Source organism: Rhincodon typus, chromosome 32 (assembly GCF_021869965.1).
Source record: "Rhincodon typus isolate 14 chromosome 32, sRhiTyp1.1, whole genome shotgun sequence".
NCBI lineage: Eukaryota > Metazoa > Chordata > Chondrichthyes > Orectolobiformes > Rhincodontidae > Rhincodon > Rhincodon typus.
Genome location: NC_063363.1, coordinates 36,580,168 through 36,597,953, shown reverse-complemented (window position 1 = coordinate 36,597,953; position 17,786 = coordinate 36,580,168). Strand labels below are relative to the sequence as shown.

Genomic DNA, 17,786 nt, shown 5'->3' with positions numbered 1-17,786 from the left:
ATTGTGCCATTGTTTAAGAAAGGCTATAAGGAGAAGCCTGGAAACTGCAGACCTGTGAGTCTGACATTGGTGATGGGTAAGGTGTTGGAGTAGATGCTGAAAGATAGGATCGACATTTGGAGGAGCAAGGATTGATTAGGGATAAGGTCAGAAGTCACACCACACCAGGTTTCGAAGTGCTGCCCCTTCGTCAGGTGAAGAGAAGAAAAGCACACAGGCACAGAATTTATAGGCAAAGAGATCAAAAGATCATACAAATGGTGTCAGTGGAGTTTGTTTGGTTGGGTTTGTCACCAGCACCACCTTATTTCTAATATTTTTTATCACTCTGCTTCAATTAATCAGATTATAGGTCATCCCTTCACTTGCTATTCATCTTTTGACACTTTACTCACACCGTCTGACACTTTTGATCACCTGCAGAGACTTATCATTCAGACTATCAACACTCCACTCACCATTTGTATGATCTTTTGATCTCTTCTGCCTATAAATTCAGTGCCTGTGTGCTTTTCTTCACTTCACCTGACGAAGGAGCAGTGCTCTGAAAGCTTGTGATTTCAATAAACCTGTTGGACAAAACCTGATGTTGTGTGACTTCTGACCCTGTCCACCCCAGTCCAACATTGGCACCTCCACATCATAATTAGGGATAGTCAACATGGTTTTGGGGGAGGAAAATTGTGTCAATCAAACTTGATTGACCTTTTTAATACAGTAACCAAAGAGATGGAAGGATGGAAGGATTTTCAGATGGGAAGCTCCAAACAAACATGTGACAGCCACTCCTTTCACCAGGATATGAATATTACCATCCTTTGACTGTGGCAGGAAAATCGTTCATATTTTTGGTCTGAGAGAAAAGATTTCAGGTATGGAGGACAATGCATATAGGATGCTGGTTGCAGTCATTGACGATCAGTCATCTCAGCTCCAGGACATCCCTCTAGGAGCTCCTCAGGTGTGTAACCAAGATGGCGCCGGTTACATCGGCAGAGGCGAGATGGTACCGAAGAGTGGCGACTTTCATTTCAGCGGCAGTGACACAGCAAAAGGAACACGTACCTGGCCACCAGGTCCACGACCCATGACAAAGCACTTAACAAGGACTGTAAAATTGGATACTTTCTTTATTTCTTCATTTTCCTGCCTTTATATTCTGTGTTTGGGTTTATTGCTCTGCATTTTAAGATGGCGCCAGAAAGTGGTGACACAATACAACACTTTTCACTGTATTCTGTGACAAGATGCCCATGACAAAAAAATAATTTAAATCAAATCAGAATGATAAGGGCAGAGTGGTATCCTAATTGGTAAAGTTGGACCACATGGGATTCAGGGTGAGCTTGCCAACTGGATACAAAATTGGCTTTATGGTAGCAGATAGAGGGTGGTCATGAAGGGTTATTTATCAGACTGGAGGCCTGTCACCAGCGGTGTTCCACGGGGACTGGTACTGGATCCACTTTTGTCTGTCACTTATATAAATGATTTGGATGAGAATATAGCAGACATTGTTAGTAAGTTTACAGATGACACCAAAATTGGTGGTATAGTGGATAGCGAAGGTTATCTAAGATTATAAAGAGATCTTGATCAATTGGATCAATGGCCTGAGGTGTGGCAGATGTTTAATTTGGACAATTTTGATGTATTGTATTTTGGTAATACAGGCAAGGAAAGACTTCTACAATTAATGGTAGGGCCCTGGATAACGTTATCAAACAGAGACACCTAGGAGTTCAGATACATAATTCTTCAAAATTTGCGTCACAGGTAGACAGAGTGGTTAAGAAGGTGTTTAGCACGTTTGTCTTTATTACTCGGACCTTTGAATATAGGAGTTGGGACATCACGTTTAGGTTGTACAGGGCGTTGGTGAGGCCTCCTTCAGTCATTGAATTAAAGAAATATACAGCACGGAAACAAACCCTTTGGTCCACCTCGTCCTGCCGACCAGATATCCTATATATATCTAGGCTCATTTGCCAGCATTTGGCCCATATCCCTCTAAACCCTTCCTATTCATATACCCATCCAGATGTTTTTTAAAATGTTGTAATCATACCAGCCTCCACCACACTCTGCATGAAAACATTGCCCCTTAGGTCTCTTTTACATCTTCCCCCTCTCACTTGAAACCTGTGCCTTCTAGTTTTGGATTTGCCCACCTGGGGAAAAGACCATGCCTATTTACTCTATCCACGCCCCTCATGATTTATAAACCTCTAAAAGGTCACCCCTCATTTCCAACGCTCCAAGGAAAATAGCCCCAGTCTATTCAGCCTCTCCCTTTTGCTCAAACCCTCCAACCCTAGCAACATCCTCATAAATCTTTTCTGAACCCTTTCAAGTTTCATAACATCCTTCCTATAGGAGGGGGACCAGAATTGCATGCAACACTCCAGAAGTGGCCAAACCAATGTCCTATACAGCTGCAACATGACCTCCCAACTCCTGTACTCAATGCACTGGCCAATAAAGGCAAGCATACCAAACGCCTTCTTCACTATTCTGTCTACCTGCAACTGCTCTTTCAAAAATCTATGAACTTGCACTCCAAGGTCTCTTACCATTATGGTGTATGAGTCCTGCCCTGATCTGCCTTTCTGAAATGCAGCACCTCACATTTATCTAAATTAAACTCCATCTGCCACGCCTTGGCCCATTGACCCATCTGATCAAGATCCCATTGTACGCTTAAGGTAACCTTCTTCGCTGCTCACTGCACCTCCAATTTTGGTGTCATCTGCAAACTTACTAACCATACCTCCTACATTCACATCCAAATCATTTATATAAATGACGAAAAGTAGTTGACACAGCACCGATCCTTCTGGCACACTGGTGGACACCGGCCTCCAATCGGAAAAGCAACCCTCCACCACCACATTCTGTTTCTACCTTTGAGCCAGTTCTGTATCCAAATAGCTAGTTCTTCCTGTTTTCCACGTCATCTAACTTTGTTAACCAGTCAACCATAAGGAACCTTGTCGACCACCTTACCGAAGTCCATATAGATCCCATCCACCACTCTGCCCTCATCGATCCTCTTCATTACTTCTTCAAAAAACTCAATCAAGTTGGTGAGACACGATTTCCCATGTACAAAACCATGTTGACTATCCCTAATCAGTCCTTCCTCTTCCAAATACATGTAAATCCTGTCCCTTAGGATTCTCTCCAACAACTTACCCATCACTGATGTCAAGCTCACCGGTCAATAGTTTCCTGGCTTTTCCTTACCACCTTTCTTAAATAGTGGCACAACGTTAGCCAAGCTCCAGTCTACTGGTATCCCAGCTATGACTATATCTCAGCAAGGGGCCCAGCAATCACTTACCTCGCTTCCCAGAGTTCTAGGGTACACCTGGAGATTTATCCACCTTTGTGCATTTTAAGACGTTCAGTACCTCCTCCTCTGTAATATGGACATTTTCAAGATGTCGCTGTTTATTTTCCCATGTTCTCTATCTTCCATATCCTTCTCCACAATAAATACTAATGCAAAATACTCATTTAATATCTCTACTATCTCCTGCGGTTCCATACATAGGTGGCCTTGCTGAGCTTTAAGGGGCCCTACTGTCTCCCTACTGTACAGTTCTACAGAATCCCTACAGTGTGGAAGCAGGCCATTCGGACTATCGAGTCCAAACTGACGCACCAAAGAGCATCCCACCTAGACCTACCCAAACTCTGTAACCTTGTATTTCCCATGGCCAATCCATCTAGCCTGAATTGAACCTGGATCCCTGGCGCTGTGAAGCAGCAGTGCTAACCACGGAGTCACCGTGCCACGGCACAGTTATAGGAAGTTTATTATTAAACTGGAAAGTGTTCAAAAAAATTAACTAGGATATTGCTGGGAATGGAGGGTTTGAGACACAAAATAGACTGGGACATTTTCCACTGGACTGTAGGTGGTTTTGGGGTGACTTTATTGAGGTTTATAAAATCATGAGGAGCATAGACAAGGTGAATGACAAGGGTCTTTTAAGGGTCATTTAAGGATTCGAGAGAAAAGCAAGATTGGAAATAAGCCATTAATTTGCAAAGACAGAGAAATTTGAAGATGAGAGATGGTGGTTTTGAAAGAAAAGAAATAGTAACAGATAGGGAATTATTTGCAATGATCATTAACAAAGTGGGAAGAGATCTGATGTGCTCAAATGTCTAATTAAGTGGGATGAATTAAATGATCTTGGAGAGCAGAGCAAGAAGAAAGGAAAGCAGCAGAAGCAGCAAAATAGACCACCTCAGACTCAAATGAGAATAACTCTGAGATCTGTATCATTGGAATCCAGAGGCCTAGGCTAATACTCTGGAGTTATGGGTTCTCAAATCATCTGCAGCAGCTGGTGAAAATTTAAATTCTATTAACCTGGAATTGTAAGTTAGCTTCCATGATGGTGACTATTAAACTATCAATTGCTGATTAAGCATCTGATTGACAATATCCTTTAGGAAAGGAAATCTGGCCTACAGTTGACTCCAGATTTTTAACTGATTTCTGAAATGGCCCAGCAAGCTATTCAATTCAAGCTTATTAGGTATGGGCTACAAATCACTAGCAATGCTCGCATCCCATGCAAGTATGAAAACCCCCCGTGAGATCTTTGTAGGAGATGAGGGTGCAGGGGCAGATAGAGAGGTAGCAGACCACTGACAGTAATGAAAAAGAACGAGTATTACCTTTGCCCTTCATGTTAGAATAATGGATGATTTCCAAAGGAGCCTGATCGTCACTGCTGTTGTGCAGCCTGCGCTGCTGGTTAATGGTTGAGGCAGTCATATACTGGACACATTTAATACAGTATCTCTTACAACTGAGGAAATGAAAATGAGGGTTTTATGAGGAGAAATGCTCAGGTGTTGAAATGGTTGTGTAGATATGCTTGTAGATTAGGAGAAGCATTGTGGTGAAAGCAGGGCCATAGGTTAGGCTGCCTGGAATTTGAAAGTGACTTGGAGAAGCCAGTTATGTTGTGGGCAAACAGAGAGGGTATGCAAGGGAACAGGGTGTGGGGTACAAGTGGTTGGGTCACAGGAATGGAGAGGTAACACCAGATAAATTCAAGGGGTATTTATGAACACGAGGACAGTTTGTACACAATTTTGGGGAGGTCAGGACAGCAGAGAACTCAGGAGAGTTCAAGAGGAATTGAAATGGACCACTAAAATGACAGAAGGCAATGATTTTCTGAGAGCAAAGTGATGTCTAATTTGGGGAGAGAAGGGATGGAGAGAACATGGGGTGAAGCAGAGGCAAAGATGGTAAATGAGAGAGATACTGGAAGGAGATTTTGGTACAGGAATAGTAAAAAAAAGGGAGAGTTTTACCTTAACAATTTATTTCCTCACTTCTATTCAAGCAAATTCACAATTAAATATTATTAATGCAGGGACAATTGCAGGGCCTTCATTTAAACACATTCACTTGCATTCCACTGAAGACACTAAAAAAAAAGTACTTACGTTCGACCACCATGTTGGAAATCCTTAATGAGCTAGAAGCCATGTCCATGTTAAACCTGTGATTCCTCTGCTTTGATAAAGCTTCAATTTCTGCATCTAAGTGAGCCTCATTCTCTGGTGGGACTTGACATTCAAGCCAGTAATAAGCAATCACGGAGCCTTCACTGCAGAGAGGACCAGAAGCAGTCAGCGCAAACATCCTACAAATATGCAATATTTAAGAAATGACAAAGTCCATAGAACAGAAGCCCAAATGAGGAGCAGCAACAAATCTGCAAGCATTGCAAAGGCCCCAGATTTAATTCTGGGAATAACCTCAGCACCCAGCAAGGACAGAAATCAACCTAGATTCAGGATGTTTACCAGGATCCAGTGACCCCTGGTACAAAAGGCATAGAATTCATCAGAACAGCCTGTAATGTCACACCAAAAACGTGAGTCTGCCAATTGGCATTGGCCTGGCAAACTGCACCCAGAGGGTTGGAACCAGCAACTCTGCGCATTAAGAATCTGTCCTGTGACTGAGTCACCCAACCACAGTTGGAATTGTTTGTCTAAGTGAGCGTACCTGAATGCAGTGACAGTGGAACGAACATAGTATGGAGCTACTTCTTCTGCTCTCGTGTAGGTTTCCTGAAGCTGAAGTATAGAAAAGAAAATCAAATTAAATCACCTTGTGTATTTTTACTGCAAAGATCTAATCTACACCAAAAAGAGTTTAAAGAAGCAGGCAATGACTACTGCTGTGGGGTGAATGGGCACCCTAACCCATCATGTAAAGGCTTTGTGTGCAACTACAATTCATGCCATTTCTGTCCCATGAATGTTTGATGGGGACAGTGTAGAAAGAAGTTTACCCTGCATCCAACCCCATGCTGTTCCTGTCCTATGATACAAAAGCACAAACTCACCATTTCCTCCACTGTGGCTGCAAGATTCTTAAATTCTTCAGAATCTGAATCCTCTAGCTCTTCCATGAACTGCTTGTTGCTGATGTTAAGATAACCACTGTACATTTTCTTGATTCGATTATCTGGGCGAACTGAGACATACAAACCATAGTTAACAACAAGAATAATTCACACCCTGGAGATCTCAGCTCCTCCTCCTTCAGTCTCAAGTCTACATTGCTGCCATCTCTAACTCCACTCGACTATATATTCTAAGCACACTGATCGATGTTCATCTTGCCATCACCTTTGGGTTTCACAGAAACCCTAGTGTGGAAGCAGGCCATTCGACCCATCAAGTCTACACTGACCCTCCAAAGAACGTTCCACCCAGGCCTACACCCTCCTACCCTATCCCTGTAATCCTGCATTTCCCATGCCTAATCCACCTAACCTGCACATCTTTGGACTGGGAGGAAACCGGAGCACCCAGAGGAAACCTATGCAGACGCAGGGAGAATGCGCAAACTCTACAGACAGTTGCCAAGGATGGAATCAAACCCGGGTCCCTGGCGCAGTGCTAACCACTGAGCCACCGTGTGACCTCAGAATCGTAGAAGTGTTTGGCCGCCTCCTCAGCCATTTCTATCCTTCATTTCTTCACTGTCTCTCCAAGTGAGTATTATGACTGTAGCATTCTCTTACCTTTTCCGTGTACACTGGCACATTATTTCTGTTCAAATAATCATCCAATGTCCCCTTGAATGCCTCAATTAGACATGCCTCTGGCACACATGCAGGCAGTATATGCTAGACCCAAACCATTCGCGACAAGAAAGCATTTTTTCTTGTATCATATTAAATGTGTGCCATAAGACCACAAGATGTAGCAGCAGAATTAGGCCACTCAACCCACTGATTATACTCCATGGCTGATCTGATAATCCTCAACTCCACTCTCCTGCCTTTCCCGATAACCCTAGGTTTCCTTACAGAGTAATAATCTGACTATCTCAGCGTTGAATATACTTAATAACCCAGCCTTGACAGCTGTCTGTGGTAAAGAATTCCAAAGATATAGCACCTTCTGACAGAAGAAATCTCCCCCTCATTTCTGTCTTAAGTGAATGAGTCTTACTCTGAGATTATAGCCTCTGGTCCTAGACTACTCCACAACCAACATTTCCTGCATGTAATCTGCACGATTGTGCAGAACCTGGGAAGTTGGGCATACTGACACATTGGCTTCCATTTGTGGATCTGCGACCATGCACTGACCTCAGAGGTCCATGCTGAAAAATAGATTACAGGTAACATTACCACAAAGGGAAATGACATTTTTGCATCAAACTTGTCAATTCCCCTAAGAATCTTGTATCTCCAATGAGTTCAGGTCGAACCTACTCAACCTTGCCTCATAAGGCTACTCTGCCCCACCTGCGGTCAATCTAGTTCTCCGAACTGCCTCCAACACCAGTATATCTTATCTTAGACAAAGGGCGCAGAATTGTGCACAGTGCCCTCATGTTCTCAGTCCTTTTACATACGGGAACAGCTTCTCCCTATCTGCTCGATCCAGACCTCTCATGATTTTGAAAACTTGTATCAGATCGCCTTTTAGCCTTCTTCTCTTCAAGGAGAACAGTTCCAACTCCTCCAATCAATCCTCATCTCAGCCCCGGAATTATTTTTGCAAACCACTTCTGCAGTCTCTCCAATGTATTCACATTCTAATTTCCCATGCTCAGAACTAGACACAACATTCCAGCAGAAGTCTAAGAAGTGTCACATAAGTACAGCATAACCTCCTGGTGTTCTATGCCCCTATTAAAAATCCCCAGATACTGAACGTACTATTAACTGCTCTGGCCACCTGTCTTTCAATAAACAATGCATATATGCACCAAGTCCCTGTGCTTCTGCACCCCTTTTTGAATTATATCCCTTAATTTAACTTGCTTGCCCATGTGCTTCCTACTAAAATGCTGGTAAATGCACCTCACATATCCACATTGAATTTCAGATGCCACCATTCTGCCCACTCCACCAATTTGTCGAAGTGCTTTTGAAGTTGTGCATTGTTCTTTTCTCAGTTTCTGTTGCTTTCAGGTTTTGTATCATCTGCCACTGAATCTGTCCCCTGCACACCAACATAATTTATACACCAGGACAAGCCAGAGTCTCAACACCTAGGGACTCCACCAAAAACTTTCCTCTAGCCAAAAGAAAATCCATTGACCATTCCTATTACTCAGTCAATTATGCATTTAAGTTACCACTATCTCTTTTATTCCATGAGCTATAACTTTTCTCATTAGTCGTTGTGTGGCATTGTAAATGATTGCATTGTATATGGACCTCCAAAGGCATCAACAGCATTACCCACATTGACCTTTTCTGTTACTTCTTCAAAAGCTCCAGCAGGGGGCGACACGGTGGCTCAGTGGTTAGCACTGCTGCCTCACAACACCAGGGACCCAGGTTCAATTCCACCCTTGGGCGACTGTCTGTGTGGAGTTTCCCATTCTCCCTGTGTCTGTGTGGGTTTCCTCCAGGTACTCCAGTTTCCTCCCACAGTCCAAAGATGTGCAGGTTAGGTGGATTGGCCATACTAAATTGCTCGTAGTGTTCAGGGATGTGCAGGTTAGGTGGGTTATAAGAGGATGGGTCTGGGTGGACTGGTTGGGGCGAAGGGCCTGTTTCCACACTGTAGGGATACTATGTGAATATTCTAGGTAAACTTGTTTTCCCAATTAGAAATACAAATTGCCTTTTCTTAATCAACCCACCTTTTTTCCCTGTGACTACTAATTCTATCCTAAATAATTGCTTCTGGAAGTTTCTCTACCACTGAAGTTAAATTGACTGGTCTGAAGTTGCTAGGCCTACCTTTACAGCTTTGCTCAAAAAAAGGTTGTAATTTTTGTAATCCGCCAACCTTCTGGCACCTCCCCCAAGTCCTGAAAGATTACGGCCAGTGCAGATTATGGTGACTTCCACTCTCACTACCTTTAATAACATTTGATGCATCTCATATGGTCCTGGCGCCTTCTCAACTTTAATTTGCATGTCCTTATGTACAAGCACTTAAACAGTTAAGACAAGCCAAGGTGAAAAACAAATGCATGGAGTAGAAGACAAAGGGACTATTCAAAATAGACCCAAGTAATATCTCAGCAAAGCACATGAAGCAAAACACCAGGAGCGAGAACACATCAGCATACTTCTTTGGGAATGTGTAGAGGCAAAGCTCAGAGGGAATGAGACAACCCATTCTTCACTCAAAAGGTGGTTAATCTTTGGAATTCTGGACCCTGGGAGTCTGTGGAAGCACTGAGCTTCAAGGCAGAAAATAATAGATTCATGGAGAAGTGTGGGGTCACAGGACATAGTGCAGAGAAAGCAGCATCAAGGTAGATGATCAGCTATAATTAATGGAATGGCTGAGCAGGATACATGAGCTGAATGGTCTACTCCTTTCTTATATGCCATTTACTCAGCTCTTCAAGGACTAGCAGTCTGTTCCAGATGAGTTGTATCCCAAACTGATGTCATTTACATCAAATTTAGCACAGTCTTTGACAAGGTCCCACATGGGAAACTGGAAGAAGGTAAAAGCTCATGGAATCTAGGGTAGCTTGGCAGGATGAATCCAAAATTATCTTAGTGACAGGAGATAGGGTGGTGGTAGTAGGAGGCTGATTGTGCAACTGGAGCCTGGTGTGCAGTGGCATACCACAGAGATTAGAACTGGGTCCTTTATATTTTGTCAGATAGTAAGAACTACCGATGCTGGAGTCAGAGATAACAGGAGCACAGAGGGCCAGGCAGCATCAAAGGAGTAGAAAAATTTACATTTCAGGTCGGGACCCTTCTTCAGAAATGGGGGAGGGGGAAGGGAGCTCAGAAATAAATAGAGAGAGGAGGGGTGAGGCTGGGGAAGGTAGGAGGGATGGTGATAGATGACTCGTGACTGCAGGTAGGCAGTGGTGGGGGTTGGTCAATTAGGTGGGAGAGAAGATGGACAGGTTGTGTCAGATTAAGGAGGTGGGGATGAGAGGGAGGGTTGGTCACAAGATGAGGAGGTTTTTGAAACTGGTAAAGTCCACATTGAGACCATGGGGTAGTAGGCTCCCAAGGCGGAATGAGGTGCTGCTCCTCCAGTTCCCGAATGGCGTCATTGTGACACTGGAGCCGGCACAGGATGGACATGTTGCCCAGGGAGTTGAAATGGTTCGTGACTGGAAGGTGTTGTCATTTGTCGTGAACAGAGCGCAGGTGCTCTACAAAACGGTCTCCGAGCCTCTGCTTGGTCTCACCAACGTAGAGAAGGCCACATCGGGAGCCGCGGATGCAGTAGACCACATTGTGCACTATGTGCAGGTGAACCTCTGTCTGATATGAGAGGTTTGTTTGGTTCCTTGCATGGAGGTGAGAGGGGAGGTGTAGGGGCAGGTGCAGCACTTCCTGCGGTTGCAGGGAAAGGTGTGGCTAATGGGGAGTGTGGAGCGGACAAGGGAGTCGCAGAGAGCACGGTCCCCATGGAAGACAGATAGGGGTGGGCAGGGAATATATATCCTTTGTTGTGGGGTCAGATTGCAGGTGGCGGAGAATGATACATTGGATACGGAGGTTAGTGGGGTGATACGTGAAGACAAGGGGGATTCTGTCTTTATTTTTGTTGCGGTGAGGGGATGTGAGGGCAGAGGTGCGGGAAACACAAGAGATGAGGTCAAGAACATTTTCGACCACTGAAGGGGAGGGAGGGGGGTTGCGGTCCTTCAAATAAGAGGACGTCTGGGGTACTTGGGAGTGGAACGCCCCATCTTAGGAGCAGACAGGTGGAAGTGGAGGAATCAGTGGTCGAAAATGCTCTCATATAACCCAAAGGTCTCAATGTGGACTTTACCAGTTTCAAAATCTCTCCATCCCTTCCTCATCCCCGCCTCCTTAATCTGACACAACCTATCCATCTTCTCTCATACCTATCCGCTCCTCCCACCTCACTGACCAATCCCCACCACTGCCTACCTGCACTCATCTGTCACCATCCCACTATCTTCCCCAGCCACACCCCTCCTCTCTATTTATTTCAGAGTTTCCTCCCCCCACCCATTTCTGAAGAAGGGTCCCGACCTGAAATGTAAATTTTTCTGCTCCTCTGTTGCTGCCTGGCCCGTCATGCTCCTCCAGCTCCACACTGTCATCCCTTTATTTTTTGTGATTTTTTTTTTTTACAAACAATGTAGAAATGTGCGGTAGGTCGTGACAAAGAAGGCTGTGAGTGACACAAAGATTGGCTTGATGGTTGGCAGTGAGGAGGAAAGTTTTCGGTGACAGGAGGATGTAAACAGAGTAGTCAAAGAATAATGCTGCAATAACATCACAGATAAAGCCATCTCTGAACACTTCTTTGATTAACTTCCCTTCAACATCCTGCTTCTGCCTCCAAATCCTCCATCCTTCTGCATCTAACCAGATAGAAACATATCCCAAGTCAGTTAAAATATACAGTCTACGTTTTAATTAATCCTCTTCATCATAACATTTCTGCAGCTACTGATTTGCTTCAGTACCACCTTTTATTCCCTAGTTCAATATTAAAACTACTCTCCCTCAGCTATCTCTCAAATCCAAACGCACATATTTGAACAGATATAGCGAACAACTTGTTTAACCATTCATTGCCAGGTTAGATACTAAATAAAAACCAGACCGAAAGAACTGCGTATGCTGTAAATCAGGAACAAAAACAAAGTTGTTGGAAAAGCCCAACAGGTCTGGCAGCATCTGTGAAGGGAAAAACAAAGTTAACGTTTCGGGTCCAATGACCCTTCCGTGGAACAGTTCCTCAGTCTGTTCTGAGGAAGGGTCACCGGGCCTGAAACGTTAAGTCTGTTTTCTCCTTCACAGATGCTGCCAGACCTGCTGGGCTTTTCCAGCAACTTTGTTTTTGTTACTGCCAGGTTAGAAATTTGCAAAGAATTATCAGTCTCTATTCTAATCTGCAAAATCTTTTCGATATTCAGAAATCATTCATGAATGCAACACAACCATGTCTTCTTTTCTCTAATGCAAACCATCCGAAACATCTCTGCCCAGTCAGCTTTCCAAAGTAATGTCACACAACGCTACCTCACCACCATTCCTCCAGTATTATCAGTTTGTTCGTTATCTAGCCCTGGCTGCGCAAATGTTTTCATTGACTAACCATCAGGAAGACCAAAAATTACTTTTGCTCCCCGTCAGAAATTGCATTCGTTCCAGTCCTATTCTTTGGTAATAGTCTGAAGCTAAATCAAATTGTTCACAACCTGGGTAATACCTGACCCCAAGATAAGCATTTGACCACATATCTGATCCATCACCAATACCTCTCATTTCCAACTCTGTAACATACTTTACTCAGCCCGTTTCAGTTTATCTGCTACAGAAACTTTTATCTATGCCATTATTACTGGACTTGATTCGCCCACATTCAACCCTCCCTAAGCTTGTTTCATTATTCCAACTCCACTACCCCATGATCTAACTTATAATAAGCCCAATTCTTCCAGCACCACTGCACTCACTGACTTGTTTTGGTTCCAACTGAAACAAGGCATCAACCCTGGAAATTCTCAAATTGTTTTTAAGTTCCTCCACGGCCTTGCTTCATCATATGCCTGCAATCTCTTCCAGGGCCACAAGTCTCAAAGATACTGTACTCTTCTAATATGGTCCACACGACACATCACTTCGTATTTAATTGTTCCTCCATTGGCAATCATACCTTCAGCTGCCAAAGGTACAAACCTCTAGAACGCCAACTCTGAATCACTATGGCACTTCGCCTGGATTTCCTCCTGTTGATGCTCCTTCAAACCTACTGCCAAGACATTGAAAGTATTCAAGAGGCAGCTAGATATAGCATTTGGGGTGAATGGGATCAAAGGCTATGGGGAGAAAGCAGAAATAGGCTATTGATTTGGATGATCAGCCATGATCATGATGAATGGCAGAGCAGGCTCAAAGGGCCAAATGGCCTCCACCTACTCCTATGTTTCTATGTTTACAACATTGACCGATCTTATGGTCAGCTGCCCTAATATCTCCCTTTGAAACTTAGTGTCATAATTTGTTTGGTAACACCCTAGTTAACTATCTCAGGAGGTTTACTTCGATTAAATACAGAATGGTTGTTGTTAGGATAGTGTTCCTTTTAACTTGATTATTAGAGATTATGCTTTGAATGTTCAACTCTGTTCTCTGAGCGCTAGGAGTTATACTTACAGTGAAAATGCCAAACAAGAAGCCCAATCATCAGAGAGAGGACAGCAGCTCCAATAAGCAACCCCACAATTAGCTTCACCTCTTTTGGGTTGCGTTTCTCCAGTTTCTTCTGGTTACTTGCTGGAAGAAAGACCATTTCCTCAGCCAAACCATTGACTTCCTGAAAAAGCCAAGAAATTAAAGTTAAATACCCGGGCATTACGCTACTTTTCCACAACTCCGCAGGCTCCCATCTTTCACATCATAAACTTTCAAAAATTTCATTGTCTTGTAGCAAAATTGAAGATCAGAAGATGACAGGAACAATGGTGCAAAATTAGCCTACAAAGAGTAAAAGGGTTTAGTCAATTTTGAGGAGAAATGCAACAAGACACAAGACATTACTAAACCTGCAGAACAGACATGTAATTCATAAATTCATCACAACATAGGAAAGTGACACTATGATAGGAATAATAATGTTATAAAAAGTGCATGGAAAGTGACATCAGCACAAGAAAAACAGCTGATTGCAGAGTAGCTGGTGGATCTGCATTTAAGCCTTAAGTTTATTTTAGTTAAGTCAGTAAAATGATTAACAAATAAAAGGCATGGCAGACTACCTTTGTGCCTTGAAGTATGCATCCAGTTTCTTGACACCCTATGCTGAATAACCACCGATGCAGGTAGGCTCATCAGTTGCAGCAGCTTAAGCTCCAAGTTTCAAAGCCCAACTGGCAACTGGTAGCCTTATAGGGAATCAAGGGGAGCCAGCTGTGGAGTGCAAGAGTACCAAGTGAATCTTGCCCTCCAAACCGTATTCAGTTCAAAATACTAGAGAGTACCCATAGCCTCATTGACCTCTCAGCTCTACAAGGGAGCAGAAGGTTGGGAAAGTAATAGTAATGGGGGTATTGTATTGAGAGGGGAACAGACAGATGTTCCAGATGATTCCTAAATCCACAGTGGTATGTTGTCTCCTCTGAAAGGAAAGATGCAGAAGTCATTGTCCACATTGGCATAAGCAAATGTTGGAGAAGGTCCTGTAGGCAGAAGTTACAAATTGGACACAGGGGCTTAGAGACATTAATCTGCAGATTATTACGAAGTCAGACTCTGGTGAGTACAACACGAAGAGGTTAGAGTGGATGAGCACAAGTCCAAAAAGATGGTGCAGGAGGGAGGGCTTTAGTTTCCTGGAGCATTGGAACCAGTTCTGGGGGAGTTGAAACCTGTACAGTCTGAATGGGTTGCACCTGAACAATGCCAGGATCAACATTCTTGCAGAGAAATTGCTAGTGATACTGTGGTGGATTCAAAGTCACTTGGTAGGGGTGTGGGGACCAGAAGGTAAAATCAGAGAGAAATACCCCGGTGAAAAACAGAACTGGGAGAGGCAGGCAGCACTGCAGTAACAAAGAGAAAGGAATTGCAGTACTGTAAAGTGCATTTTGGGTTTACCATCATGCACGCACTGTTTGTGAAAGCACAGTGCATGGTAATAGGTTAGTGAGCTGCAGGTACAGGTAGGTACATGGGAATGTGATATGATAACAGAGACCTGGCTTGAAACGGGCAAGACTAGGTGGTAAATAGCCCTGAAGTTCAAGACTTGGGTTTGGGGGTGGGGGTGTGGGTAACAGTCTTGACTAATGAGAATATTGCAGTCCTGGAGAAAAAGCAGGGGTCGGGGACAGAATCTAATTGATTGGAGCCCAGCAACAATAATGGTACCATTTATACTGCTGGGCGTATTCCACATATCACAAAATACAAAGATAGAGAAAAAAAAGTTTGCAAAGAAAATACAGAAAGGTGCAAAATTATAGAACATATATAATGAGGGACTTTAATTCAATATCAATGGGGATAGTAATAGTGTAAGGGGCAGAGACTGGAAATTTTAAGTGTATTAATAATGATTTTAATTTCTCCAGTCTAAAAGAGAAAAGAATTTTTGCTGGATCTAGTTCTAGGCAATGAGATGAGTGAAGTGGGCCAATGGATGAAAGTCTAGGGACTGACTGTAGATGAGGACAAGGAATATTCCACAACAAAATTAATTAATTGGGTGAAAGAGACAAATTTCAGGGCCTATGAACAGGTAAACTGGAATCAAAGACTGGCAGGCAAAACTTTAATTGAGCAATGTGGGGTCTGTGGCATAGTGGTAATGTTCCTACTTTGGCTAGACAATCCAGGTTAAAGTGCCAACTGCCCCAGAGGTGTGTCATGACATGTCTGAGCAGGTTGCTTTTGTGAAACAGTGGTAGTGTCTGTAACTCTGAGCCAGATGGTCCAGGTTCAAGTTCTTCCTGCCACACAAAACCGACATAACATGTTCAAACAGGTTGTTTTGAAAAAAATAAGCTGACTTTAAAGAGGAAATAGTTGGAGAGAGTCCAAGTACATTCCTACAAAGAGGAAAGGAGGACAAAGTAATCCAGAACTGCCTGTATGATGAAGGAGGAGAGAACAAAATGAAGGATGCAGCTGAAAGGTTAGTAATTTAAGTGAGACCCAGTCTGAATCCAGATCATTCTTTCAGATTTGTGTTCCCTTCAAATTCAGTACATAACGGTGGTTCAGTGGATGGTACTGCTGCCTCACAGCGTCAGGGACCCGGGTTCGATTCCACCCCCGGGCGACTGTCTATGTGGAGTTTGCACATTCACCATGTATCTGCATGGGTTTCCTCCGGGTGCCCCAGTTTCCTCCCACAGTCCAAACATGTGCAGGTTAGGTGGACTGGCCATGTTAAATCGCCCATCGTGTTAAGGGATGTGTAGATTAGCTGGGTTTTAGGGGGACGGGTCTGCGTGGGATGCTCTGTGGGTCAGTGTGTACTTGTTGGGCCAAAGGGCCTGTTTCTACACTGTAGGGATTTTATGATCTATGACACCAACGAAAATGCTGATTGCATCATACTGGAGAATTAAAAATGAAAATAAATGAAGCAAAATAAGAATGTGTGAAGACACTGGCACTTAGTACAAAAGGGAATCCAAAAATATCTTTTAGGAACATGGGAGCAAAAGCAGGACAATCAACTCACTGAGCCTGCTCCATCACTCCAATGTTTCTCCCCAAAATATCACACTGCCACTGCCACTGCCCCCCCATTCCCACATGCCTTTATTTTGTTGGTATTTAGAAATCTATTAAGCTCTACTTTAAAAAAGTCCATGACCACATGTGAGCAGCTCTCCATGATAGAGAATTCCAAAGATTCACAACCTTTCAAATAAAAGAATTTCTCCTCATCTCAGCCCAATGAGGCTTATTCTGAAATTCTGCCCCCGTTCTAAACTCAACAAAAGAAAACATTTTTCTGAAGAAGGGTCTAGGCCCGAAACGTCAGCCTTCCTGCTCCTCTGATGCTGCTTGGCCTGCTGTGTTCATCCAGCTCTACACCTTGTTATCTCAAAAGAAAACACCCTACTTGTTTTTATCTGGTCAGTGCCTTTCAATATTTTGCAGTTTCCTTAAGCAGAAAATTAGATGTTCATCTTCGAGCTTGCACTGAGGATCACTAGAACACTGCAACAGGCCTGTGATGGAAATGTTGGTTTAGGAATATGATATGTTGAAGTGGCAACTAACTGGAAGCTCAGGGTCATTTTTGCAAACAGAATATAGGTGCTCTGCAAAGCGGTCACCCAGTCTGCGTTTGTCTCCCCAACATAGAGGGGACCACAATGTGAACAACATATACAGTGAGCTAGACTGAATGAAGTACAGATAAACTGCTGCACTGCCTGGAAGATATGTCTGGGGCCTTGGATGATGAGATGAGAGGAGATAAACAGGCAGTTATTACACCCTCTGAAATTGCCTGGGAAGGTGCAGAGGTGGTGTGAGGAGACTTTGGGAATGGAGGAGGGGTAGACCAGAGAGTGTCCTGGTGGGAATAGTCCCTGTGGAACGCTGACAAGGGAGGAGAGGCGACAGAAATGGCGGTTTATAATCCTTTGGATGCAGAGGCTAGTGGGTGTTAACCGACGAACTGGGGGCACTATCATTGTTGTGGAAGGAAAGGGAAGGGAAGGGGTGATGAGTTGAACATGGCTAAGAGCCCTGTTGACCACAATACTGGGGAATCCTTGGTTGAGGAAAAAGGTGGATGTTTCTGAGGCATCCTTGCGGAAAGTGTCATTGTCAGAACAG

At 43.6% G+C, this 17,786-nt stretch overlaps 1 protein-coding gene across 2 annotated transcripts in view; it reads right to left on the bottom strand.

Annotated features, from left to right (window-relative positions):
* Positions 1-17,786, bottom strand: part of LOC109933196 (suppressor of tumorigenicity 14 protein homolog) — a 102,506-nt gene that overhangs the window by 50,879 nt on the left and 33,841 nt on the right. For both annotated transcript variants that reach the window (XM_020532158.2, XM_048615653.1), the window contains exons 2-5: positions 13,641-13,800; positions 6,390-6,520; positions 6,047-6,117; positions 5,479-5,642 (exon numbers count right to left, since the gene is read on the bottom strand). In XM_020532158.2, coding sequence (XP_020387747.2) covers positions 5,479-5,642; positions 6,047-6,117; positions 6,390-6,520; positions 13,641-13,800 — 526 coding nt within the window. The remainder of the gene's footprint in view (positions 1-5,478; positions 5,643-6,046; positions 6,118-6,389; positions 6,521-13,640; positions 13,801-17,786) is intronic.